Genomic DNA, 20,378 nt, shown 5'->3' with positions numbered 1-20,378 from the left:
CACTTTGTGTAAAAGAGTCACAGTGGACTTTCCAGATTGGTAAGCATGTTGGTTCACATGAGGAGGCACGTTGGCCAGATGAACATCACGGATGTGATGATCGACAATGCGTTCTTAGCATTTCAGAAGAAAAGAGGTCAAACTGATAGGTCTGAAACTCTTTGCTTCTTCATACGACACACGACCCACTTTCGGAATAAACTTTACAGTAATATCCCGCCAGGATTTGGGAATATACCCTGTAGCAAAACTGCAAACAAGTAGTTGTTTCAAAACATGTTTGAAATGATCAAATCCCTTCTGAAGCAAAATAGGATAAATCCCATCTGCCCCAGAGGATTTGAAAGGAGAAAAGCTATTAAGTGCCCATTCAATCGATTCTAAAATTATGATACTCCGAGCCGAAGCTAAAGAATCATAACTACAAGAAAAGATGTAATATCCGCACATCCGGGGAAATGTGTATTGAATAAATATTCCAAAACTTCCTCATCAGAGGAAGTGAAATCACCATTTGGCAAACGAAGTTCATTCACTTGAAAATCCTTAGATTTTGCAAGGATTTTGTTCAACCAACTGGCTTCACTCTGTGAGACTCTTTCTCTGTAATGATTATTCAACAACTGTATTCATTATTTGTATACACTTTATTACCGATACTTCAATATTACATACAATGATTCACACTCCAGACAAGAATAACAACATCTCCACATATGACAGATCCTCAATGTAAACATACGCTAAACGTAATAGAGTAATACAATAATTTATTATGTGCATAACACAAGGTACCACATCTCGTTTTTTCTCCAGATCCGCAGCAAGGTCACTCCACGTTGTTTTCGCTTATAGTCTCCTCAGTAGATGAACGTCTCGCTTCAGTCTCACATCAGAATTAGTAGTACAGTCATCCATTTGGTCATCCATCTCTGCTCGGCATTTTGGTAAATTACTTGGCCGTTACTTATGGTTGTACCTAAAAAGAAATATTATTTTGACCCAAGTATTTTCCCAAATCCCAAAATATTTTAATACTGACTGTCAAGCTAAATATTACCTTTGCTGATGAATTGATTGAATTGCTTTCCTCTTCTCAAATGTTTTCAATGACAGGTAGCATGCAAACATTGTATACTGCCCACTTTTTTTTGACATGTCCTTTCATATAAGAATCTCATACAAAAGGTATGTATATTCAGATTTGTATTCAGACATTTTTTTTAACTAATATGTCGGAACACTGCACGAATGTTACAGTGAAAAAAATATCAATATCCATTAACTCGTTTTCGATTCAAAGTGTCCAAGTGTCATACAAACACTATTTCATTTTAAGTATTTTTAGCGAACTTCGCTGGAACTCGTTTCTTGTTCAGAATATATTCAGAAGTTTGGCTTTACAAATTTTGTTTTCTAAATATCGAAGGGATTGATACTTTTTTTAAATCAAATCACGATTTCAAAAAACGTTACTTGTCCAAAGCAATATTTGTAATACTAGTTTTAACTAAATAGTAATTTGAAAACTTGAAAACATCCAGTTTTTTAATTATATTTAATACATATTGTTCACAAAACTCACACTCGCACTAGCTGTTTGAAAGTATAGTAGAATATTAATATTCATTCTTTATTTTGTTTTTCATGTTGTAATCCTATAATTATCTCAAATTCTTAATACATACATCATCGTCGCAGTACCAATCGAGTTGCAGTTGTGACGTAAATTTGAACCGGTTGCTGGTATTGCGCATCATTAAGCTACTTAAGAGCACTAATCTAAATCTAGTTGCTATGTTTATAAGTAGGTTAATTGCACCGCCAGTCACTTCGGCTTCCAACCGAAAACGTAATGATAGTAGCCAATTAGTATATACAAAGCAATAGGGTCCTAAAATGAAAAATATTTTCCCGCTTTTGGTGCATAACACGAAAGAGCATGGTTTTCTGATCTCAATGGTAATTTTTCCGAACTTAAACAATAGTAGAATAGTTAATAAACTCGAAAATAAAATAATGATAAGCAGGTCTTGTTTGACATTCGAGGTCAACCTTGACGTAACGAAAGTGAAACGGCGGGTTGCAAAAGACACCACATTGGCTCACTTTTGACAACAAATGTTCCTGTTTGACATACACGGTAAACAAAATTTACCCAAAATTGAGTGCTAAACAAGGAGTGTTGCAAAAATTATTAAAATTTTTGAAAATATATTTTATGGGCTTTACCTATAATAGGAATACTTAAAAAATGAGTAAACATGTCGTTTTTATCAATGCTTGATCGAATTATACAAAATAAATCGATCATCTTATTGGAGCACTTTTCGACGGTTCACCTATACAGGTGTCCACGTTTTTAGGAATCATCTTTCCGATAATTTCGGAATTCTCATGATTTACCATTTACCTTTCAAACTGAATGAGTTTATTTTCACGGTTTGGTCGTTCAATAGGTTTACATTCTACGATGCATATTTCCCTGCATGAACTGGTGATTCGTGCTCTATCAAATTTATTTTAACATTACAAAACCAAAAAATTGTTCCTTTGATGTCGCTCTTTTGGGTTCTGAACTGTAGGGCTTATTTTAATGGTGTACCTCCAAAATATTGCAAAAGCCCCTCAACATGTTATGTTCTCACTCTAGATACCTAATGAAGCTATTTCAGCAAGCCTTTTCCAAATTATTCGCATTCAATGTACCGTCAAAATTTAGAACTTTTAATCTTTAAGTAACTCTGATTTTCTACATATTCTCATCATATTAATAATATTCTCAGTTCGTTGGATCGGACTAGAATATTCTGCATTATTACAAAGCCCAATCATCTGTCTATCATATCACTTATTTCACATCTTTTCGATGAAATACATCCTCATTTTTTTTTGTTAACGCTTACAATTCTGACGTATTTAGTGCACACTGACCATGATTGTCTGTGTCATGATGGCCCTTACGCTTGCCTCTACGATTCATTTCTATGTACTGAAACAATTTAAAGCACGTTTTTATTCAAATTTTCAATGAACTTATTAACACAAATATCACTTATACATGTACACACATTTTTATTGGTAAAAATCCATGGATTTGATATATAAATTTTATTTGTACACACTTACTCGTTTTCTACGCTGGATCACACATAAAATCGATGGACCTTATATAAACTATGCTGCCGTGAATCGCATATCAGTCCCATCTTTGCTGGATTTCCTATGCAAATGGGACAGATATGCGATTCACGGCAGTATGTGTATCTACACATTAAAAGGGTTATCTATGACAAATTGCAAAAATCTATGTGTGCGACACATGCATACAATATTTGCAGTTTTTTCAGTGTATGAAATCTAAAAATTCAAACAAGGTATTGCCCGTTGTGAAGATTTATAGATTCCGACGCACAAAAATGATTGAGCTCATTTTCAGCGTAGGTGCATTATAAATGTTTGTTTATAATTCAAAACTATCGCCAAATGTGTACTTAACAACGCAACGTAAAATATTCACCAGGACGTGGTCTGTTTTTATATCTGTGGGCCCACGCAAGAAAAATCCACGCAACTAATTTTCGCGCAGGAGTCTAAACAGGTGGAATCTCCGCAATAACATGTTGGTAAATGGTACCTATTTGCATTAATATGCTCGACTGAAAAACAAACCTCATAATCCAGCTTTCATAAGATATATCTATTCCTGTAGTTACAGAAATGATTATCTTTTATTATTCCAATATGTTGTGCTTTTGATATACTGTACGTTATTCTCCTCAATAATAGTTTCAATACTTCTTTAACTGATCAAAATTTGTCTCTTCCTGTAAGGAAATTATTGTGCAGAATTTGTTGTTGAGCGTACTGCTGTACCTTGTTCTCTAACTTGTTCCACAGTTCTTGGCACTATATCCAGTGTTAGGCAATCATAAGTCAAAATGCCCCTCCTGACCACACCCGATACATTTTATATTCAAAGACTTCAGAAGTGATTACTCAAGAACTCACTGTACTTGAATCGCATAAACATTTAGTGGCATTCAATAGGCTATAAAGCGCTTTTTACTCGAATTCCTGAGACTTCTAGTTAGGCCGAAAAGTTTCATTTTTTTATTTTTCGATTTTTTTTTTAAATATCCAATTCAACTAGTTATTTGACTAGCATGATACTTAACAGGTTAGTGGTTAGCAACTGCTCTGAATATGTCGTCTAGCTTCAACGAATGCTTTAACTGTCATTTTGACTTCCTATCTTGCAAACTACCAAGACAGTTTAATTGTTCTCACACATTGATGTTAATTTTCTTGAAGTTACATTTTTAGTCTTGTAAGAGAGGACAAAGCATTAGTTAAATCATGTCTTTATGTTAATTTGGTTTCAAGAGCCAACCCTTTTTACGTCTCGTAGACTTATTATACTTTACTGAGCAATGAACTTCAATATATATCACCTGAGGTGGGTCCACAACAATCTCAGTATTTGCTCAGTTATATTCGCATTTGGAACATATTCAAATACTATTCGTTCCTGTTTTTCTAGTCACGCTCAGCCTAAAGTTTAGTTTTGTCTTTCGCCTTCTCAGCTGCCACTTAATTGGTGTGAAATTTCATTTTTAATGGTTCAATTCAACTATAAAACCCAGATTGGAGTTCAAGAGAAATCGCTCAAGAAACTTCTAGAACGATTCCTGGCAGAAACTTTCTACGGTGACTGACATTTGAACTGTCATTTCTTCGCAACTGCGTACTGCGATCGAAGAAAAAACGGTTTCTTGAGCGATTCAGCCAAGGAATTTCCCATGCATCAAGATAGGCCGAGAAATTCCTTCTGATCTGAAAACAGCCCTTAAATCTGTGTTGGCTGGTAACCTGTTTCTTACGAAATTTACGACACTGTTGCGTTTTTAGTACTATTTTTAATAACACAATTCGCCTTATACGGCTCTACAAAGAATCGACTATATCTGTCTTGCAGGTCTTACCGCCTTCAACGGCATTTCCACCTTCAACGGCTTTTTCCGCCTTCAACGGCTTTTCACTGTCCGACGGATCTTTCCGCCATCGACAGTTTTTCGCCTTAGTCGGCTCTTCTGCCTATAACATTTTTCCTGCTTTCGAAAAGTCTTTCCGCCTTCAACGGCTTTTCTATCTGTGATCCTTTCCGCCTTTTACGGCTATTTCAAGAATGTCGCCTTCATTAGCTTTTATCGCCTTCATTGGATTTCATCGCCTTCACTGGCTTTTAACAGCAACGGCAAAATTTGATTTCAAAATATTGTTTCACTTCTACGCCTTCCTCGGCCATCCGGTTAACAAATCAATACTTCATTCATCATTCAGCATTTAAGTCTAAATTTAGGACAACAACCCTATTCAATGAGTATCAATATCACAATCAACAAAACTTAGATTTTCTTCACAGTTATTTATTTCTTTATCTGACAATAGTGATTGTCAACGATTTGAACTAAACAATACCGATCACCATCAAAATCTCTCACAGGTTGATCATTGACATTAGTCGAAGGTATAAATAGATTGTTTGATTCATATTGAACAGTTAGTACACAATATTTACCTTTTTGATTCCAATGTTGAAATTCAATCACAAGTCATCACCTGGAGGTCATCACCACTCTGCATGCACCACACACACCACTCATCTCTTTCTTTTTCCAAAGACGACACTTCCCGAACCGAAATTAAACTAATTTCACATGCACTGTTCACCGTTCTCGTCGCCAATGTGAGAATCTTTCTCTGTAATGATTATTCAACAACTGTATTCATTATTTGTATACACTTTATTACCGATACTTCAATATTACATACAATGATTCACACTCCAGACAAGAATAACAACATCTCCACATATGACAGATCCTCAATGTAAACATACACGCTAAACGTAATAGAGTAATACAATAATTTATTATGTGCATAACACAAGGTACCACACACTCAAACTGGAAATATTTGTGCGAAGGTTTTTCCAGCCGGATCGTTCAGCAGACCGAAGAGCTTTTTGGTGGGCCTTGCGAGCCGAACTAAGCCTCCGATCCAGCAGAACGTCATCTGTTCCAACTCTTTTTACATTGTTTCCTGAGTTTCGCCAGATCAGAGTTTCGCCAAGGGGTTCCTCTTATGGTTTTCACAGGCCGCAGAGGGCAAGCTTCTTCAAAAGATTCCATGATGAAGGCCGTTGTAGTATCAACGGCATCATCTAAATCACTTGGAGTGTCAATGGATGGTGAGTATCCATGAACTTTGGCTGCAACAAAATCGGTAAAGAGATCCTAGTTAGTCGACCGGGGGTTCTTGAAACGCAAAGTTTGCGAAGTAACATTCACATGTTCAAAAAATATGTAGCGATAGTCAGATAAAGATTCTTCATCTGACACATGCCAATTGATCAGCTCGGGACTAATTCTGCTAGAGCAAAGCGTTATGTCTTACACTTCCTCTCTAGCGATACTATGAAGGTTGGGCGGTTGCCTATGTTAAGTAATCCAAGATCTGTATTACTTAAGTATTCCATTAAACTGGAGCCTCTCAAATTGATGTCTGAGCTGCCCCAGATTATATGGTGAGCATTAGCATCACTACCAATAATTTGCGGGAGGCCTTTTCAAGTGCAGTATGCAATGACTAGAAAGCATCCGTAGGGGATGGTTCATCATGCGGTAAATAAACCGAACAATAAACGTAGGGTATCGCGCTACTTGGGCGGTGGCTTCTATATTCGTCTGTAACTATAACTATAACTCAGCAAGTTTTGAACCAGTTGACTTGAAATGTTGTACACGGGTAGATATTATACCTATCTCACCGCATTTCAAAAATTGTGTCAACTGGTTCAAATTTGACTGAGTTATAGCGGAAAACAGACGAATATAGAAGCCACCGCCCAAGTGGCGCGATTCCCTATTTCCTGTTTAGGTTTCCAACAGATACATATAATGTGATAGCACATACATTGGCGGAGCCAGCCTTTTCGGTTTTCTTACTCACTCTCCTAAACATACACGAGAAAGAGCGAGATGAAAGAGGAGGCATGCTGCCCCCTCTTCTATCTTTCTCCATCTCGTGTGTGTTTAAGAGAGTGAGAGAGAAAAAAGCAAATGCTGGCTCCGCCAATGAGCACATATACACTCCCGTTCAAAAGTTTGGGGTCACCCCCTCAAAAACATGTCATTTTTTTAGGCCCATATCTCCGCCAATTTGCGTCCGATTTCAAAACCCTAGGTTTCATTCAAAAGATAATAAGTCAAAGAAACTTTGAACATGATTTAAAAGATTCTTTTTCAAAAAATTTTGTTTGTAAACTTAACCCAAAGTTGCCAAATTTTCTAAAAAATGAATATAAACTTACGGCAGTGTCGCTGGAAGTTGGGTCGACCAAATTTTAAGATGAGAGCGGTAATATGACCCATTTTCTATTAGCTTTCAACTGCTTTTTACAGAATTTAGCTAAAAAATCTAGAAAAAAAGTTATTAAGTAAATTAATCCTTGATGTCATCGACCAAAAGTTTAGGGTCACCCCTCAAAATGCTGTATCGACCAAAAGTTTGGGGTCACTATCGTAAAACATGGAAAAGTTATTTGTTGATATCTTTGTCATCTTTCTTTCAATTTTAATTCTTCTTGGCTTATTTGAAACAAAATGAATGATACTTACGGCATAGACATTGAACCACACATATTTGTTGAAATTTACATACTAACACTTAACGTAAAGTTGCCTCATTTTTTGAAGCGTGGTAAAATGTGCTAACTTTACATAACATTTTTATATACAAAAATCGTGAAATACGTTAAGTTGAAGACATCAAACGTAAATATAGTTAATTATCTTTGAAATGAGCCAAAAATAATTAAAATTGAACTATAGATGACGAAAATATCACCAAATCACTTTTCCATGTTTTACGAAAGTGACCCCAAACTTTTGGCCGATACATCATATTGAGGGGTGACCCCAAACTTTTGGTCGATGATATCAAGGATTAATTCACTTAATAACTTTTTTTCTAGATATTTTAGCTGAGTTCTGTAAAAAGCAGTTGAAAGCTAATAGAAAATGGGTCATATTACCGCTCTCATCTTAAAATTTTGTGACCCAACTTCCAGCGACACTGCCGTAAGTTTATATTCATTTTTTAGAAAATTTGGCAGCTTTGGGTTCAGTTTACATACAAATTTTTTTGAAAAAGTTTCTTTTAAATCATGTTCAAAGTTTCTTTGACTTATTATCTTTTGAATGAAACCTAGGGTTTTGAAATCGGACGCAAATTGGCGGAGATATGGGCCTAAAAAAATGACATGTTTTTGAGGGGGTGACCCCAAACTTTTGAACGGGAGTGTATCTCTAGTAGTTAGTTCAGAGATGAGTGTAGCAACGACTGCGTTGTTGACAAGCACACATGCTCGAGGAGGCATGACACGTGAGTTTGCCATTTCATTTTTACTGAAAGTAGCAAACACCGGATTCACAAGGTTTCCTAGATAGAAATACCCCTTACGAAAGTAAGGTTCTTCGACTAACGTCACTTGGGCTGTACCATTTTGCATAAGTCTGCAAAGATTGATCGTTGCTGTTCTTTTGTGCTGAAGATTGATCTGAGCTATCCTAACCGTAGCCACTATCCAAATTAGGCAAGGTTAAACTCTTAACAATCACAGCACAAAAAAGAACAACAGCAATAAAACCAGATCGGTATGGATTGGAAAACGCCAAAAGCGAGGATACACAGAATACCCTGTGTAAAACGCATAATGCATAACTATATAGGTGAAAATTTAAACTAATTAATAACATCTTCATAATCGCACCCTTATGCAGCCTCAAGTATGAGATTGAAGAAGGGTAGCTTGTTGTCGCAAACAAACACAAGGTCCACCGCGATATTGCTACGGTTAGCACAGTAAGGGCAAATACTGTGGAGGGTGCCCTGGTACTCCACAGGCTCCGTTTGCGATTAGGTTTTCATAAGACCCCCCTAACCATTCATTCCTACGCATGGTAAGCGTAAAGCCGCATAACACCTTGAATTAGGGGTCACCTGTATAGTGGACTCCTACACGCAGAAAAATGACGCTTGTTTGAAACAATGAAACGCATGGTTGATTTTCAAACTGAGAGAGGTGGTGGTTGTAGGGGTATTGGAATTCAAGATGGCGGCTAAGATTCCAAGATGGCGGTCAAAACTTCAGAATATATGCTATTAAGGCGAAACTGGATCCATTTCTCCACTTTTTGGTTTTTGATTTTTTATAAAATAACGAAGCAATATTTTCAAAATTGGTTTTCGTGCACATGTAGAGTATGGATCAAGGTATCTCCTATTTTTTTTTTCCAGGTGGTAAATGTTTTTCGTTTTTGCAGAAACCATTTTTAAACAAAATTTCACAAAAAATGGTTTCTGCAAAATAAAAAAAAAACATTTTCTTCCTGGAAAAAAATCAGGAGATACCTTGATCCATACTCTACATGTGCACGGAAAACTATTTTGAAAATATTGCTTCGTTATTTTATAAAAAATCAAAAGCCAAAAAAAATGAGGAAATGCTTCCAGTTTCGCCTTAAACGGCAATGCTGCTTCGGATACGATGCAATATGGGTATCTATTGATCGGGCTTCATGAGTAGAACTCAACCATATCTATGAAGGCGGCCACGGAATGGTAGTTTGAGCTATGATACCATGCAATATGGGTATCTTACGATCGGGCTTGATGAGTAAAAGGGTAGAGGGTCAGGGTAGATGATATAATAGTGAGCAAGGATGGGATCATTCATTTTCAATCATTTACATTCACTTGCTGTTAACTCGCTTCAGAAACATCGCAGCAAAAATCAATGTATTGAACACTTTTTCATTTTTGTTTTACCTGAAACTTTGTAGAAGAATATATTAGCGTAGAATCAACAGTTTAGTCAACAGAAGGCAGCAGACGCAACTCTCCACGGCGTGAATGTAATTTACATTCACTGCGTGGAGAGTTGCCTTCACAGCTCGTTCACGGCTTTGGTATGCGTGTGCGACCCCAATGCTATTCAGAAAACTTTCAGATAAAACTACAAGGTTAAATTCATCCATACATTGTTTTTCGATAGCATGCTTAGTGAGTATGGTAAACGATGAAGCAGACGGTCGGGTGAAAGAAAGTGTAGAGGGGGTGGGGTAGAGAGTACGGTAGAAGGTAGGGTAAAGGATAAGGCAAAGGTATTAAGGTAATAATTAGAAGACAGGGTAGAGGGTGGGGAAGATGGTAGGGTTGAGGGTTATGTTTGAGTGCAGGATGGATGGTTGGGATAGAGGGTATAGAAGATAGTAAGGTACATAGAGGGTAGAGATTTGGGTGAAGAAGTGAGATGACATTGGATAAGATGAGATTCTATCGGCAACCTTAGATTTAGGATACCTATCGTGCCGGAATTTCTGATGGGATTGATTAGCATCAGAGATTTCTGCTGGAAAAGCTTTAGAAAATCCTGAAAGCATTCGTTCAGAAATTCTAGCCAGTATTCTTTTATGGATTTCTGCTGGAATTACTTCACAGTTTTATCCTAGTATACTTTCAAAGAGTTCTGTCGTATTATATTCAGAGAACCATAGTGGAATTCTTTCCGGTATACGTGCCGGAATCTTTCCTGGCTTCTTGGGAGTTTTTCATTTATTCGGCATTTCGGGATTTATACAGTAATTCGATCCGGGATTCTTCTGTGAATATTTCAGGGATTTATACCAAGCTTTCAGCTGAAATTCCTCTCAGAATTCTACTAGATATGCCTCTCAGAATTCCTTCAAAAAATCCTCCCGGGATTCCTTCAGGCATTTCTACCGGGATTGCTTCGGAAAATCTTGGAAGGTTTCTGTCACGTGTTCTATTCAGCATTCCTTTAAGAATTACTGCTGGAGTTCCTTCAAATATCCCTTCCGGAATTTTATAAAAAAAACCTTCAGGGGTTCCTTCTAAATAGGATTACTCCAGTTTGTTTTGTTTGTTTGTTTTTTATTTTTTATTAACGATCCTTTAATCAAACATGATCATTCGGGTCGGATTACTCCAGTGATTCCAACTTGTATTCTTTCAAAGATTCCTGTGAGTCTTGAGGATTAATTTTTACGTTGGGTTATGCTACGCATAGTGAGCACACTTCATTCGATTTGTTCTTGAAATTTAAATTTGTGAAATGTTGAACACTGCAGTTGAAATTACATGAAATTACAAGGGCCATGCATACTTTGAGGCGCTTATCGGGTAAGATTTCTGCCCCAATTTAGAGGTCCTTTTTCTATTCTTTTTGAGTGGTTATCATCTCTATCACTTGTTTGGAGCTGTATTGTATCTATACGGTTCAAAATATAAAGATATGTAGCGAAGAAGTTGTTCTGAAATAGAGCATGAGAAAATGATCAGATGTTGAGGACCTACATTGAAGTTTTTTTGGAACTAAACCATAGACTTTTATTTTTTTTTTTTCGTTAAATCATGACTATTTTAATGGAATTTGACCTTTGAAAACAAATTTATTTAAAGATTTAAATTGTAAGACAACTTGGGCGTTAATGGGTTTAGTGTGTTATATGGGGTTTCAGGAGTGAATTAAGGCATTCAGAAGCGTTTTTCAAGGGTTTCAAAAAATGAAACCTCCTGAAGCGTCTCTGAGAACTACCGAAACTGCCCTGAACCCAATCTGAGATTACTGGGTTTCTCTTGTAACCTGAGACGTCTTTAAGCGCTCCTGAGACCCCTTGAAGCGCCTTGTAGACTTCTTGGAACCTCCGAGACGCCCATAAGACCCACTCAAACGCCCATGAAATCTCCTGGTACTTCCCCATGAAAATGCCCCAGTACCCCTAAGCTCCTTGGGACCGCCTGCAACGTCCCTGTGGTCCCATCTGGCCGCCATTGCCATATTTTTCATTATTAATACATTTTCTCATGCACAATATTGCTTCTGAAAAGCTCTCCCAGCAGGGCATAAAAAAGGTGCATCAATGAAAAGTGCGATAATAATCAAACATGTTCATTGTTCATAGGCTCTTAATTTCACCTAGTTAGTGAAAACAACTCCACAATGAAAGAATCCTCTACACAGAATAGAACCAACGTTGATAACGTTGGTCACTTTCGTCCGTAAACCTTGAGCTTCGCAATTCGCTCACATGTTCGTACATCAACCGCACAATCCATCATCGGTACGATTATCTCTTTCTGTCAGGGGTATTGAATTTATATAGGTCATCCCATTGACTGCATTCAGTGATTAGTGGTGATACTCATTGGTTGAAGATTTATTACTTCGAAGAACAAATCGTTGAACACAAATATAGAAATGAATTTGATCTTGCTATTAGGCACTACCTTCTGTGTATCCCCCGCAGTTTTCGCTGGTAAGTTTGAAAGCATCGTTACTTTTGGAGGAATTTGAAACACATTACTTACCTGTTTCAGCTCCATTTTCTGGATGGCTTTTTGGCGGGAAACAAATCGACGAAACTACCGAGGCACGACCGAATTTCTTCAAGTAAGATAGTCTCGGCAGTAATGAAACGGAAAATGTGCAAACCTTTGTGATTTTTCAGCAAAGTTCAACAGCTGGGTGAACGAGTGTACGAGAGAAAGCGAGAGTTCTTGAACGGTGTCAACGAGAAGGTTTCTAACATGCTGTGGATTCCACCCCTTTACACAACTACGGAAGAAACGATCACATCGAAACTACCTCACATATTCCAAAGTGATCCACAGAAGTACACGGAAATGGATTCAGACGAAATACAGAACGTTGAAATTGTAAGTCTTAAGTTTATCATTAAGTTTATTCACTTTAGTATAAATATTCAATACTTTTAATTGTACTCTAGTACGCCAGAAGCAGTTTTCTTTCACCGGACGATCTCGTCAACGTTGATGCGCCTTCAGAGACGACAAGCAAACCGATCATAAATCAAAAACTTAACATATTTGGAAGAATATGGTCTTAGGTAGGTAGACATAGAATGAAGTAGATTACATATCTTCTACTTCAGTAGACAACTTTTGTTGAGGTTGATCCGAAAAATCCACCCGGTGTCCGTCCTTGTCCAGCACAACCATTGGAGGATGATTGCATCCGATCATTTCCGTGTCGCCCGCACTCATCTGATCCGCAACAGGAGCGTCCTCCCGAAAATCCATTTGCGGTGCTGCAATAGTCATAGAACCTTGTTTCAACGTCACGTTCACCCCGAGAATGCGCACAAGTTCAAATTTCACCTGAATCGATCGCCGACACCAACAACACCACCATCACCAACAAGCAAATGACGAACTTCATTGCTCTTGTGCGCCGTTTAAGTGAACCAAAACACGCTTTACTACACTAAACAAATACACGACTCTTCCCAATCGGACGGAAGCTTGAATCGCACTGTTTGATTTCCAGTCGAACTCGCCCCGCTAGCGAAGGCCAGCCGTGGCGGGGTAGCAGCAGCAGTTTAGTAAACAGTGTTGTCACTCATCGTCGCGTCGTCGTCGGTCGGCCCATGCTGCTTCCGATCGCTCGATCGATCGATCGTTATCAAACACCAACGGACTCGACTGTGCTTAGAAACGGCTCATTGCTGGGCCGAATTCAAGCGAGCTAGTAGGTATAGCTGTACGCTACTACGAACGACAACAATTTCATCGCGAGCGTGGAATCTTGTTCAGTGGCGTAGGGAGAAGGAAGAGCATCAATTCAAGAAGTTAGGATAAAGTTTAGTGTGATCTTCTTTAGGTTGTCTGCTCTGATACTTTAGTATCCAACGTTTAATAAATTCTTAAGAAGTTTCATCGAAGATCGAATCCCACTCCCAACAAACTCATAAAATGTGATTTCTTCCTTCGGAAGGGAAGTAAAGCGTGGGTCCCGAGATAAACTAGCCTAGGGTTAAAAATCTCGTTAATACAGATAAAAAAACTGTATATTTTCCTTTTGCAGGAATGCTTTTTGATTTTTTTGTTGGAGCTTTGAGAAATTCCTTTCTGGAATTCCTACGGAGACTCTCCCAAATAGAAAGTTCTCACGAGTTTCGTCACGGAAGTTCCTCAAACATTCCTTCAGGGATTGCACCACAAACTTCTCTTGAGATTCATTGAGGCCTTCTTAAAGGACTATTTCAAAAATTTTCCGGAGACCATACAGGAATATCCTCAGAGGTTATTTCAGGATCTCTTTCAGAAATTACGTTTGGATGTATTTCTTGTCGTTTCTTCAGCAATATCACAAAAAAATCTTCATGTAATAACTGCAGAGCATTCCCCACCTTTTCAGGAATTTCTTTGAAGTTTCCCTAAAAAAAATCTTTAGAATCATAGTTTAGTTATTCCATCAAAAATTCATCCTGATTTATTTCAAATTTCTGCTGGGTTTTCTCCAAAAGTTTCTCCAGCTATTATTTAAGAAAATGTTTTAGGCGCTGTCCATTTACTAAGTAGACTCATTTTAAGCCCATCTCAGACCCCCTCCCTAGTGTAGAATTAGCAATAAGTTATAATACACAACCATTAAAATTTAAAAAAGTAATTCCTTCCTGGACAGGCCCTTAGGGATTTTTGTCTACTTCAGATATTATGCAAGAAATTCTTTGAAGAACTTTTTCGTATTTTTCTTGAAAGTTGCTCAAAATTGTCCTACACTATGTACCATATAATCATATAACTACTGTTGAAGTATAGCCCAGGATGAGTTAAACAACTTTGTCAAAGATCACAAAGCGATCTGATGCATGTGGAAATGATACTCCTAACAATTCTGGCCAAAAATTGAGATTTAATTATTGATGTTATTCCCTTACATGTAAAACGTTGGGTTACGTAAAAATGGCTGAATTACGAAAGACTGAAATAACAAAAGGCTGAAACACGAAAAGCTGAAATTACAGAAGGCTGAATGCATCAAAAGGCTGATATAACATAAGGCTGAAATAGTGATTCGACTAGTTTTCAAATGCACAAGCCTAAAGGCTAACCTCGAAACTAACAACTCAGACAAACATATCACTCCAATTGGGAAAATTACATACTACCTTCATTAATTTTACGATCTATTTGAAAATTTGCTTGTTGGTCGATTACCCAGCCGTGGCACTCGCACTGGTTTTTCTTGAGCTTGACGATTGATCGTCCTACCGTCCCTAGTTCATGGTTGGTCAAACTAAGTCATTTTTGGAATCGGAAAGTTTTACGACTGGCCATAATGCTATGGATTATGGAACGCCTACATTACTAAGACAGTATTTTTCAAATAAATAGCACATACATATTTCAAAGAAGGGAAAATCTCTGCTGATATGACAACAATTTCCAATACAACATGACTCGAAAGAATGGCTCATGTTTAAAGAAGGATAAATTAATGATATGAATACTATCAGTTCCATTTTGTGCTCCTTGGTATGCACCATTAGCCTTTTCACTATAAGCTCAGTTTCGGAACTAGAGCTCAAGCTGAGGGTTACGCGTACGATTCGCGTTCGGATCAAGAACTTTTCACTCCCTATGGCATTGAATATCTTTGTACCTGTTACACGATATGCAAAAGCTGAGAAGCGGGATCGATCTCAGTTCAGGTGTTACTCCAAGAAGAGAAAGAAGTTCTAAAACTTATATATGCATTATCGTATTTTCAGCCATTTCAATTTTCAGCCTTTTGTGCATTCAGCCTTTTGAAATTCAGCCATATGTTACAATCCCAAAATGTTAAGCGCACTTAGACGATCACAAGGTTATAACTTGTATTACAGAGTCGGATCACTTTGCAGTCTTCAGCAAAGTTTAGCAGGACATCTGAGGCTATACTTTTACATAATAGGTTACATGCATTCAGAATAGTTTTATTCTTTTATAGGAAAAATGCAAAAATGTAAAAAAAAAACAATACAATTTTCAAAAGTGATGCGCAAAGTGTAGGCATAACTAAACGTGCTTAAATTTTGTACAATCACTCCGGACCCGAAATGGAATAAACAAAAAACCTTGATCTGAAAAAAACGACCTCTATGACCCACGCTAATATATAGATTCATTCACTAACTTTTTTGTCTGCAGCTTCTGCTCGGAATCCTGCAGAAATTATGTCATGTGTTCTACCAAATATTTTTCTGAGGTTTACTTCAGAAATTCTCAAGATTATCCCTTAGAAATCTCTTCAGAAATTATTTTAGGAGACTCCTTCAGGATTTTTTGCTTGAATTCCTCCAAAAGTTTCTCATAAAATTCTTCTGGGAATTCCTCTAAGACTTTCTCTAAAAACTCCTCTGCTCAAAGATTACTACAGATTTTCGTTTCTCATGATATTCTTTTAGAAATTCCTAAAGAGCCATCCTTATGAGATCCTCCAGGTATTCCTCAGAGGTTTCTATAAAAATTAGTCCAAAGAATAATTCGGAAATTTCTTCAGTGAATTTTGTTAAGGAATTATTTGTGGACATTTTCAAAAACCTGCTTGGAATCTTCAGAGGTATTTTCAGGAATTCCTACTGAAATTCCTTTAGAGAATCCTTGACAAATTTATCCAGTATTTCTTATGTAATTTCATGAAGTACTTCCGAAAAGAAATATCTGAAAAAGCTTCTGGAAGAATCTCTGAAATTATCCCAGGAGCTTTTTCTGATGGAACTGCAGGACAGAGTGCCTAAAAGAAACCTTTTAGAAATTTGTTGTGAAGATTTTTGGATAAAATCCCTTCATAGAATAATCCTCATACTACTGAAAAAGTCTCTGGAAATATTTCCAGAGGAATTCCTGAAGAAGTTTTAGAAATAATACGTGCAGGAACTTCCGAAAGAATCCTTGAAACGTGTTTTGAATAAATCTTCTGCCTAATTTCTGTAGCAATTTCTGGAGATATTCTTAAAAAAAATCCTTGGGGGAATATCTGAAAGCATCACAGTGAAATTCCCGTAGAAAAACTGGAACATGTTTCTGGTGAAATTCCTTGAGTAATAAAAACTGTAAGAACTGTTTGGGAGACACTTGATGGAATTCTTTTAGAATTTTATGTAGAAATCGTGATAGAATCTGATACTTACTGAAAGCGTGGTGGGAATCCCTGACCTATGGCAGAGTCAATGGAACAGGGGTTGTCAACACACTTTTCACAGGGTCGTTTGCAATGCGGTTCTCCCGGACAATCTTCCCGTTAATATTCGGTGACAAGGCGAACAATACAAAAACAAAATGGCGGAAACAAGATTTTCTTTACATATAAAAACTACAACACTCAGTTAGGGTTAAGCAGGCCTTACACAATAATTTATTGAAGGGAAAAAAGGTTAAATGATTTTCGTGCACTGAAATCAAAAATATTTTTATTGGGCATCTACACAGTTGGGAGCTCACCGTTGCGGCGATGGTCAACATGCTGGAACCTCTGGAACCTCGAAACCTCAGGATCATCCAGTATTCATTCTTCTTTCACTTCTGCTTCGGTTTTCTTCCTCCTTCTCTCTTTTCCCACACTTGACTAGGGAATTACATTACACTGACGGTTCTGACCTGTATAGCGAAGGCCACAGTTCCGAGTCCGGGGAGTGGTACCGATCGCGCGCGCACTTTTACTATGTGGTCTTCATCAAGCGAGCTTGCACCACTTCTTGAGCTGGACAGTATCAGTCTTTACGGCATACCACTTTTGCTTTTCCTGCCCGCTCGACCACTTCTATTCACTGCAGTTTCTGTTGTTCACATTTGTCTTTCACCACACGCTCGCTTGATATTTTACGTACGTTAAAAACCAATGTGATTTTGAACGCGGATGGAATTAACTTTTTAACAATAGGTGCATATTCCCAACCGTCCGTGGTAAATATCACAATTGGTCCGTACTTAATTAACAATTTAGGTGTTTTAATTTTAGTGGTATTTACGCTGATTTTAGCACACCATTTAGTCCGTAAGTTTTAAAGTCGTTTTAGGGATTTAGTTTTAAGTTTTATCTCCTGACACTTACGCGGAACTTTTACGGTTAGTTTTAGGGCGTACTAATCCGCGAACCGTCACACTCTTCACTCCTCCGGACGTTGTCCAAAAACTAGAGACCGACCCTATTTTGCCCATTCCATTTATAGGCACCATGAGTTGGCACAAAATTTCATGGTCAGGGTCATGAGAGCCGATGAGAGAGGGAGAGACCATGGAGATGACGACGAACGACGGTACGACGAACGGAGATACGATGATGAACGAAAGAAACCTTACACACTAACAGAGATTGGTTGATGACCTATACTACTTTACACGCTAACTCCGACTAAACTGGCTGCATGCATAGCCTTTACAATTTATTCCCTGCACTTGTCTCCGCAATTTAGGTATAAATAAATTTGAATAAATTTGAATATATGAAAATAAATATGAAAAGTAACTCTACAATAAATATGAAATCTAAATGGTGATAAATAAAAAATGTAAATAAAGCATCTATAAAAAAAATAAAGCATCTGGACAAAAACAAACAAGCAAATAAATAGATATGAATAAATGAATAAATAAATAAATAAGTAAATAAGTAAATAAATAAATAAATAAATAAATAAATAAATAAATAAATAAATAAATAAATAAATAAATAAATAAATAAATAAATAAATGATCTAAACTACAGTCGGAGTGAGCAAAACAAACAAAATAAATAATTCACATTAGGACATCAACCAAGGGCTTTTAAATGCAAAATAAACGTCACTCAAACACTAATAAAAGTGGAGACAGACATTGATTTTACATTTAGACATTTACTTTCAATAAAACAATAAAAAACAAAAAATGACAATCATTTTGGGCTAAACCTCTAACTGGCCTTCCCACCGAATATTCTTATTGCGACCCGAAGTGAACGGTCACAAATCTCTAGAGAAACAGTTAAATTGCTTTGGGGTTGTTCATAAACCACGTAGACCGAAATTTCGCCATTTCAGACCCCCCCTCCCCCCTCGTAGACTTTTGTCCATACAAAAATTTTAAAATTTGTATGGAGCGTAGACTTTGGTTAGACTCCCCCCTCCCCCCAAAAAGTCTACGTGGTTTATGAACGGTCCCTTTGAAGTGTAAGAGAAAAAATATCATGAGAAATTTCCAAATGAAATATTAATGAAATCATAAAAAAATTGCAAAAGAACTATAAGAGATCAGAGATCAGAGAAACATATTTTTATGACAAAAATTGATAAGAAAAAATACAAACTGTTTAAAAATTACCTCTATTTGCTATCAGGTCCAAAAAGGTAGTTCGAAAAGTGCTGGCAAAAAACGAAGCTTTTTCGGTTTCTCATTGGTGGGAGAATTTTGTTCGGCGGCGTGGAAAAAACACGTCTGGCCAGTTCGACTGGCGGCAGCGGCGTAGAAAAAACCTAGGTTACGGCAAACTCGTATAATCTTCCCTTGGTAATTTTTCATAGCAAGTCAGTGTAAGTCGTATTTGTGTATGAATAAAACCGTAGAAATTGAGGAGTAAAATAATTAAAGCATCATTGTTTTCCTCCCCTGAAGGGGAAATTATGCCGTTGCGCCGAATACATATAATCTCGCATAAGTTATTTCTAGGGGATTCCAAGGGAAGTTAAAAGAGGACTTCAGGAGGACTTCAATGATTTTCAAGAGGTTTTTTGGGGAGTTTCGGGTGATTTATGGGGCACGTTGATTGGTCTTCGGATAATCAAACTGTCTTCGTATACAGCACAGGAGCGGTGAATTTTAGGATCAAACAGATTCGCGTCTTGAAAGGTTAAAGCGGTAAAATTTACACACACCTAGTTTTTTACACAGCATTCAACAATGCCACAATAATGGTAAAGTGTCGTTAATAAATAGTAATAATAATAACAGCATTCAACAGGCAAGTTTCTTTGAAGCCATCAATGTGTGTACCAAACTACAAAGATATGTTGTTTTCGCCAATTAAAAATATGTAAAACTCCCAGACAGATTCTTGTTTTTCTTCTTCTTCTTTTTTTCTGGCGTAATTCCTCCATTGGGAAAAGGTCTGTTGCTTTACTGATAGCTTCCTCTACCAATAACCATTTTTACATTCGTCTATCGTGAACAAGAAGAGACTCTTTGCCCAAAGATGTCAGAGTAATTTCCATTAAGAACAGTTCCTGAACCAGTGTACGGAAATTTGACCAAATGCCAATTGGTTGAATTAGAATCAAGGGAATTTGGAAGAACTTCTTGACATGCTAGCTGCCAATATGATAATTAGAAATTGTTCCTTCTTTCAATTATAGGCTACTCTTTTCAATCAGAGATTTGCTGGCGCTGAAACTTCCGTCTCTGATAAAAGATTTATACTTCTTTAAAACATAGGCTTTTTTTCGAGTTAAACTGATGTGGGAAACAGTGACATT

General features: G+C 37.2%; 1 protein-coding gene across 1 annotated transcript; it reads left to right on the top strand.

The window, feature by feature from the left end:
• Window positions 1-11,892: 11,892 nt before the first annotated feature.
• LOC109414381 (uncharacterized) lies at window positions 11,893-13,039 on the top strand. The gene is made up of 4 exons (XM_019688195.3): window positions 11,893-12,404; window positions 12,466-12,538; window positions 12,597-12,804; window positions 12,876-13,039. The coding sequence occupies exons 1-4, from the start codon at window positions 12,347-12,349 to the stop codon at window positions 12,993-12,995; spliced, it is 459 nt and encodes a 152-aa protein (XP_019543740.1). The 5' UTR covers window positions 11,893-12,346; the 3' UTR covers window positions 12,996-13,039.
• The last annotated feature ends 7,339 nt before the right edge of the window (window positions 13,040-20,378 follow it).

This window comes from Aedes albopictus, chromosome 2, assembly GCF_035046485.1.
Source record: "Aedes albopictus strain Foshan chromosome 2, AalbF5, whole genome shotgun sequence".
Lineage (NCBI taxonomy): Eukaryota > Metazoa > Arthropoda > Insecta > Diptera > Culicidae > Aedes > Aedes albopictus.
The sequence above is the reverse complement of the archived record's forward strand: the minus strand, read 5'-3'. Positions and strand labels throughout refer to the sequence as shown.